The sequence below is a fragment of the Lagopus muta genome, chromosome 1 (genome assembly GCF_023343835.1).
Source record: "Lagopus muta isolate bLagMut1 chromosome 1, bLagMut1 primary, whole genome shotgun sequence".
In the NCBI taxonomy this organism is placed as follows: Eukaryota; Metazoa; Chordata; class Aves; order Galliformes; family Phasianidae; genus Lagopus; species Lagopus muta.
In genome coordinates, this window is record NC_064433.1 from 54,110,458 (window position 1) to 54,119,221 (window position 8,764).

Sequence of the window (8,764 nt, forward strand, 5' to 3'; positions counted from 1 at the left end):
AGCAGAACTCATCATCCATTCTAAAAACATCCATACACCTCACGTGGCCTCATGCAACACCCTAAAGTGTGGGATGATCAAATGTTCTCCCTCTGGACACTGAAGTTCCATTTCCTTTGGGAAAATGGTACATCACTGCACAAGCGCTTATCTTCAGAGGAAGACTGCATTTCACTCTACACTCCTATTTATTTCTACAGAAGTAACTGTAAATAGGAATTAAAATTTTTATATTCATTTATTATTTTGTTTTAGAAGATAAATGTCTGCTATTTAAACCACAGTGTGGGTCATGCTAAGATTATTTATCTATTTTGTGGACAGAAAGAATTTACAGATATTGAAGCGGACACTGACTCTGTTTCCTAAAGCAGGAAATGCTCTCTGTGGGCAGGGAAACATCCTCTGCAGGTCTTGGTGCCTGTTTCAGTAACCTGAAATTTAGAGTACTTGTGGAGATGCTGAAAGATTCTTCCTGAGGAAGGGACTGCTGGAGGAGTGGCGCTCCTAATTGTTGCTTCTTGAGTAATGGCCTTGAACTTTTGCTGGCTGTTCAAAAATAACTGAAAAATAAAGACCCTTCTAGATCAGGAAGTAAAGAGTTAAGTATATTGAGAAATACTTTAGATTCAGGAAAGGACATTTCTGACCTAACATTAGAACTTAAAGATTTTCTGTTTGAAAACTTCAATTTTCAAAATCTATTATGGGGATTCTCCCAGTTGAAGGAGATCAACATTGGCAAAGACTCATGTGGGGTGTTGGGTCCAGTTCTGGGTCCTCAGTACAAGACAGGAGTGGGCATGCTGGAAGTAGTCCAATGGAAGGCTACCAAGATGATGAAGGCATGTAAGCATCTATTCTGGATGGAGAGGCTGAGAAGGCTGGGGTTGTTCAGCCTGGAGAAAAGGAGGCTCAGGGGGATCTCATCAGTATCCTTAAGTACCCCAAGGAAAGATGTAAAGAGGACAGGGCTAGGCTCTTTTCATTGATGCCTAGTGCCTAGGCAAGAGACAGTAGTCACAGACTTGAGCACAGAAAGTTCCGTCTGAAGATCAGGAAAGGCTTCAGTACGGTATGGGTTTTGGAGCACTGGTACAGGTTATCAAGAAAGGTTGTAGAGTTTCCTCCTTAGAGAGCTTCAAAAGCCATCTGGACATGGTCCTGAGCACCCTGCTCTGGGTGGCCATGCTTGAACAGGGGTTGGACCAGATAGCTCCAGTCACCCCTGCCCACTTCAGCTATTGCGTAATATGCAAAAAGTCATTTTGCAGACATTGGCTGAAATTATTTGTTTTGAAGATCTCAAAATCCATGGAGCTCCTGAATTTTGGGAAACGTTCAAGTAATTATTCTATCTAAAATAATCTCTGGACATGTGTTGTTTTGTTTTGTTTTTCTCCAAAACCTCCAATTTTTGGACAAATAGCGCTGTATATTTCTGATCCTGTAGTAAGCTCTGAAAAGCATAATTCTTATGGAAATAATTTCTGAAAGCAAGAAAAGCCAATTCTTTATTTCTATTCAAATTCTATCTGAAAAGAGTTTACCTGCGCATTCTGGGCCCCAGTATCCCTGGCAGCACTCTGGTTGTTGAATTTCCTTCATACAAGAATGCCGGCATCCAGGTAAAGAAAGACTGTGTGATCTAATTTCTAGATAATACCTAAGGAAAAGAAATTGGAACAATGCTAAAGCACATAAAAGACTTCTGTGGGGAAAAATGAAATTCCCAATCTCCTCCTTCTCTTTAAATGTCAGAGAAGAGCCCTTCAAATTTAGTTGTATCAATGTAATGTAATTCATCAAAATATACTTGCATATCAAGGGCTAAAAACATCCTTGCAGCTCTGTCCTTTGCGTAGTATATTTATATTTTATTCAATTCTACAGTCTTAACAAAGCAATTTTATCTGTTTGGGTTTGAGGTAGCATTTAATTTTTTTCTTTTTTTTTAAATATCAAGGTTCTTTTAAATGCTAAGTTCAAAGTAGGTATTTCATCTTCCCTAAATGTTGCTTTTCTCTTCAGAAAAATATCAGATTTCTTTTGAGATATTTCTTCCTGCTCTGTCTACACTTCTACACAATATCTGGAAGTTTAAAATATCTGTTGTATGCTATAATTCATTTGAAGTATGCAGAATAAATGAGGAAGACATCTTATGATACCACTCAAAGCAAAATCTCTTAGGCATTGATATCAATGTTTATCTTCCTCTGATGTAATTTGTTGATTAACTTTAGACATAGATGCTTGAATTCTAGTGCTGGTGAAGCCAGTAAATGCTGTCTGTAAATAAATTTCAGTGTTCATTAAGAAAATCACATGGGACAGATTGTTCATAATACAAATCAATCTATTCTAATCCATTGAGAACAGTGCTCATGGTAAAAACCTCTGACAGAAGAAATACCTGCAGTCTGGTATCCCAGTCCCATTGGTAATTTTGATGTAGCCAGCAGGGCACCGGGTTTCAAGGTTTAGAGAGCAAGGTGTACATTGAGTTTCCATTTGAACGAGCAGCTTTTGATCACATCGCTTCTTCATCTGTTTTAGGAAAAGATTAATTAAAAAGGAGGAAAGGGTGTCTCAGTTGATCTAACTCTGCCTCCAGTGACTTTGCTGACAAGTGACCAATGTAGCTCAGCTTTATTCTCAGTCACAGGCTCTGTCCTGTCAGCAGATATGAACTGCAGCTCTGGGGCTGAACTGGGCAGTGTATCACTTACCAGGGCTTTTCAGTAGCCTTCTCTTCGTGAAGTACATTCAATACATTCATGCAGGATAAACCCTATTTCTATTAGCAACACTTTATCCAATAAATGCTAAGTCGAGCAGTCTTAAAAGAGGGATTACCAAGAGAGCAACAGCCTATGGATTATTAATTCCAAAACTGCCTCACAATCCCAAAGCAGGACAGACCAAGATGTGTTGGCAAGTGTCTCCTGTATCAGCGTTGAAACCGAACATGAGGTGTGGGGGAAAATGCTTGTGCTTCTGTGCACGCTGAACATGGCACAAGCCTTTGGTCTTTTCAAAAGGCAGATGTCTTGTTATCAGCACTTCTGTACTGAACTGGAGGATAAGGGAGGATGGAGCACACTGAGAAATACAGCCTTGTCTTTTTTTTTTCCCTACCTGGAGAAAACCACTACTCAGCTTAGGAAACCTCACCATAGACTTCCAGCTTAAATACCAAGGCCTCATGCTTCTTGCCTTGTTGTTTCAGGAATGCAAAATCTTACAAATGAATTGAGATGATATCAAAAAGGAGAAAAGGCTTAGGGCAGTGTCACAGTGATGGTACTGTGCCTTGTAGCTGTAGAAATGAAAGTTTTGAAAACATCTATATACCCAAAACGGTCTCCTTCTTGCTACTAAAAGTCACTCTGTTTAAAAGCAAAAAGACTATGCTCAGCCCCGTTCAATGCTGTCTTCTACTTAAGTGTTTCTAGAAGTGAGTTCATAATTCACAGTGAAGAGAAGTAAGGTAATACAAGATATGGCTTTTAAGAGCCAACAAAAAATAATAAATGAAGCTATCGTTACAGGAGAGGAAGTATTGTGAAGTGCTCTATTTTCTTGTTCAAGATACCGACTCGCTGAAGCAGTACTGACCCCACAGACTTCCTATCTGATCCCGGGTGATTGAAGTGAAATCTCTGAACGGGTTTTCAATTAACTAGTCACTTAGTCAATTAAGACAATGTCTGAAGTGCTGCCAGATCAACCCAAGGAAATGCTTAATGTTCATCTTGAAAAACTGTACCTGCCCACTGCTTATGTGCATGGTTATGTGTGTGTATACATGTAGGGGCCAGTTATAGCAGCAGCATTGGTTCTGGAATATTTTTTTAAGTTAGTAGCAGTCTGTTAAGATTATAAATTAGCTTCACAGATTATAAAGCCAGAAGGACAATTATACTTGAAGAACATACAGGACACTGAAGGTTCTAGGGTAAAATTTAGATCAAGCAAGATCTCTTAGAAAGCACTTATTTGATTTGGGAATGGTCACTTGAGGAGAGACAAGTGTGGTATGTTGTGTCTATCGTAATTCATTGGTGAATGTTTTGCTTCAGTCTCCTGTCGTCACTTTTCTAGGTTGCATGTGCTAAGAAGCACATGTGGGATTCTGCAGAAGCTTGCAGTTGGCCTTGGTGGATACATTGGCACACAGGGTAAGGTTTCTGTGTGTGCTGCAGCCTGGTATTCTGACATGAAGTCCTCACTCCACGGATTTCCCCTCATTGTTGGTTATCATTCCTATTTTTGTGATAGTAGCATGTTTTGGTAATGAAGATTGTGAGAATGTGTCTCAGACACTGATAAGGATATTTAGTTACACGAGCTTTGAGGAACTCTCCTCGATTCTGATCACCCACTTGTAGGTACATTTCAAGATCTACTTATTTGCCAGTTTTCAGTCTTCATAAGCGTACGGTTGAAATCTGATTTGGGCAGCTTTCAGGTAGAATTATAATTGGGTGGTGAAACCTCTTTGTGCAGTGCAGAGGCATTTCAGGAACTTTTGAATTAAAAAGGAGACCCTTCTCCGGATTTTTGAGCTGTAATGCAGATACAGCTTGATGATACACTTGGCCAAGCAGCAGCTTCTGAGCAGAAGCCTTTCAAAGCATTGATTGTCACAAGGCATTAGATGGGCCCAGCCTCAATGAGAGACCCTGTATGCACCAGAAGAAGGACCAATGCCATAAAAACAAAATCCAGATACCTCAGCTCCTTTCCACTGAGTCGAACTGATATCATTAATGTTGAAGAATCCTCCTAAAATCAGAGCCTTGGCTGATTTTCCCAAGTCTTTAACCAAGTTCTACTTAAGCCAGGCTCCTCACATGTATTTGGGGGAAGCAATCAGGACTTTGAGGTTATGTGAACTGCTGGGCTTGTAAGATAATAAAGTTTAGACTTGAAAATCTACTGATAGGACAACCTAAAATTATCTCACTGCATCAGTTTTCATCAAAACAGGATGCCCTGAAATTTTATTTTTGGAACAAGAAAATTGAAAAAGATATTATAGAAGATAACAGCTAAATAAAAATAAGTTATACCCTTTCCCTACCACCAGCTATAAACTATTTTAAAATAGTAGTGTAATATTCACTTTCTCCTATTTGCTCCTGTTGTCTTTTTTGCCATTAGGGGAAAAAAAAAAAAAAAAAAAAAAAAAAAAAAAGATGTGCCAGTTCTCAGAGAAAGAACAATAAAGTCCCACATACTTGTTTGTACTTAACAAAGTACTTTTCCATTAAAAAAAAAAAAACAAAAAAAAAACACCTAAATTGAATGGCCTTTTTTTTTTTTTTTTTTCTTTTTTTTCTTTTTCAGTTTCTCACTGTCCTTTTATTTCCAGTTTCTACACTTTTTTTTTTCTTCCTCCAGAATGCAGTAACTTGGAGCATCACTTTTTGAGATAGTATAAATGAGTGCATATTTATCTCAATTATCTGCCAAACTCTTGAGTCAGCTTTGTAGAACAACTCTTTCTGCCTCATTACAAGGGTGGTGAAAACAGATTTTGTGAAAGTCCACAGATCAGTAGGACTCACATGTGAAATACACACCAGCTCCATGAAAGCCTACAAAACCTTTGTTTAGGTTTGTAACATTATACAATTATTTTCAGTGGCCGAATTCCCTAACACCTATATGAAATAGAATTCCTTCCCTGTATTTGGTAGATTGGCTAATATTCACTCCAGCAAAATTTCTGCCTCTTCTGATTTATAAATTCAATTGGTTTTCTTTTGTTGCTTGTGTTGAATGCCAGCTACAATCCTTGCAAGGTTTGCTATTTTTAGAGACTTTCTCGGCATATTTGACACATCCTCTGAGTCAAACTCTCAGCCAGACCAAACAGATACATTTCTCTTATTTCAGAGGGATGAATTACGTAGCTATTTGTTTGAAATTCTGTGTCTTATGGTATCAGCAACCACTGAAGTGGTAGTTTTTCTTCCATAAGGTACAGTATCTTGTTACTGTTTTCTCTATAGCAATGAAAGAACAGCCACTCCCATGGTGCAACAGAGACACAAACAATTCAATATTTGAATAAAAATGTGCATCTTACCTGATCTGGGACTTGTGATGTCAAATGCAGCTTCATTGCAACCAAAAAAGCCAAAAAGTATAAAATGAATGGATTGTTTTCCATTGTGAGGAATTGTTTTTCTTCAGATCCCTTTAGACATGAGTACTAAAATCAGGATCTAAAGCAACTAGTATTTCTTTGAGACACTTAGGAGAATAATATAAAAGGACACTTGTCTTCCTAATGGAAAGTAAGTGAAAGATCATGTGAAGCTTGCCTGAAGACAGGAAAAATTCCAAAACGTGGTGTCTTTGTCGAAAGTATTCACTGCATAGCTGGAAAACCCTTCCCAACTGAATGACAGGATATCCTGACAGGGCTCAATCCATTTATCCCTCTCTCTGAAGTTGCTGACAGTAAAAAGCAAGGACACTGAACTGTTACGACAGAAGATATTTTCTTCTTTTAGGTGGGCATGAACAGGAGACTGGAGCAATTGCTGTGCTTGTTATCATTCCATTTACTTAGCTGTTCTCAGGCAGAGCAAAGCTCTCTGGAAGTTGACTTATCAACCCTAATAATACAAGGCTGGGCCCCTAGCTGTAGCTGGGAAATAAATTCTGACTTTATCTCAGGGGGCCAAAGGCACATCTTCCAGCTTTGGTTAGCTGGATAAAAAAGGGGAATTTTCCTTATTGCCTTATTTGACAACTGTCTTATTTTCTTAAACTAATCAGACTAGAATTAACTGTGTTGTTTGCACATTATTAGGAGGATCAGTAGACACATATTTTATACTGCCAAAAGTGACTTCTGTGGATGTTTTCCAGTGCTGCTCTTTTCTGCTGCTCTGGCTGTTCTTGTAGGGGCAGTCTTTCTGACTTCTCAAGTTACTGATGATTTGGCTGACTCTCGTTTGCCAGTGTTGTGTATCATTTGGTTTTTCAATCATTTAAAGTCATTTTGGAAGTTCTCTTTCATACAAAGCTGTGTTTCAGTGTTAGGTTTTGTTGCTGACAGAAGTACGGTGGCTGTAAGCACAGCACTTTCTCCTGCCTTTCTGACAGATTTCTGTTTGTAGTCATGGCTAGATGCTGCATTCACCTTCAGACCACAAATGTATTCCCTGATACAATTGTAACCTATTCTTAGAACAATAGGATTTTTTTTTTTTCTAAAGAACTCTGTGATGATACATATATTATATACAAATTCATATAGTCATATTACGTGCTCTGAGTGAGTACTGCAAAGTTGCTGGTAGGAGTCAGCAGGGCAAGATGTTTTCTGCATGCTCAGCAGATTCTGTTCCTTTCTTCTATATGGCAAGGAAAATAAATCATTTCTTGTTTGTGCAGACAAGATAGCAGCCAGCAGTTGCAACGTGTGTGTTGACAGTACGTATGATCCTGAGAATTGCCCCTCCTTTTTTTCTGAGGTCAAGGCCTTTAACCTTACTTCAGTTTTGCATACAGTGTATGATCTGGCCTGATCCAAAGATTCACTCAGGTTTTTCTCCAGAAAGGCAGAGTTTTGAAGGATCTCCTCTTCTGAGTATTGACAACCCACGGCTTTACTCCATGGGCAGTAGGATGCATTGCACCCTGACTTCCAGCACTCAGCACTGGAATTAAGATGCCTCATGCCATATACTTAAAATACCCAGAGACTGGCCTTTTCCCTCTGCAGGAGGATCCCAGGTCCTGTGTTTACTGTAGGAGAGGGAATACAACCTGTTTTTCCTCCTGCTCTTGAACTAATACTTGAAACCATTTTTCAAGGAGATATAAATGTGAAGTATGGACTTAAAAGCTATTTTGCCTCAGCCAGGGCAGGCTGAACTAGCCTGGGTAGGGTGACGACCTGGGCAAAGCACATTTGCCTGGTTGTGGTGCTGTGCTTGGCTCCTGTGTCACATCAGGAGCCAACAGCTTCTGTAGAAGCTGGAGTGCTGCAAGGCTTCTTGCCTGTTGCCACTTCAGACAGCACAGTGGTGAAAGGAGCTGTAAATCAAGCATGTCCCTTTCCTGTGCTGTAGCTCAAGATAAAAACCAACACAAATCAGCACTCTGTTATCTGCTGTTACCTCCCCTAGAGGCACTTTTGTGAAGCAACCCCTTTTTCCTTCCTCTCCATTCACATCAAGCATAGTTTCTGCTAGCCCCCATGGTGATAGCTTGCCCTGCTGCAGAAGGCCTGGCCACTATTTCCTGTTACTGGTATGGGAATTTTTCTCATCTGTATAAGTTAGACTATGTCAGGCTCTGGACTCCACTGTGTGGGTGCTATTGTCCCACTCTGGGCAAAACACACAGGTTAATACATTTCCTGGCAAGGATGAGGGCTGAAGCAGCCGGTGCATTGTGGCATTGCTGCAGATGACAGCCTTGAAGTCATCTCAGACTGACTGGTGACAAAGCTGTTGTCTATGTTGATGTGATGTTGGCATGGCCAACTGCCTGCTGTCTCACCCCCTGCTTTTAGAAGCAGTGTTCTGGTGAAGGTCTCTGCATATTTTCCTCTTTTTCTGCAGATGTCCAGGCTCCAGAGTGCTGAGGGGTTCGGGCACCTCTTGGAGGCAGCATCTACCTGTGCACTGCCGTAGTTGTCCTCATCATCCTCCAGTTCCTGCCTTTGGTGTGTTCATGTGCTGCCCTGGTGACCTAAGCCCATGTTTCTGGGGTTGTTCTGTTCCAGGATCAC

At 40.1% G+C, this 8,764-nt stretch overlaps 1 protein-coding gene across 2 annotated transcripts in view; it reads right to left on the reverse strand.

Moving 5' to 3' along the window:
* STAB2 (stabilin 2) overlaps nucleotides 1–6,407 on the reverse strand; it is a 78,387-nt gene extending 71,980 nt beyond the window's left edge. For both annotated transcript variants that reach the window (XM_048948846.1, XM_048948836.1), the window contains exons 1-3: nucleotides 6,101–6,407; nucleotides 2,417–2,550; nucleotides 1,551–1,666 (exon numbers count right to left, since the gene is read on the reverse strand). In XM_048948846.1, coding sequence (XP_048804803.1) covers nucleotides 1,551–1,666; nucleotides 2,417–2,550; nucleotides 6,101–6,184 — 334 coding nt within the window. In that variant the 5' untranslated portion in view covers nucleotides 6,185–6,407. The remainder of the gene's footprint in view (nucleotides 1–1,550; nucleotides 1,667–2,416; nucleotides 2,551–6,100) is intronic.
* Between the last annotated feature and the right edge of the window lie 2,357 nt (nucleotides 6,408–8,764).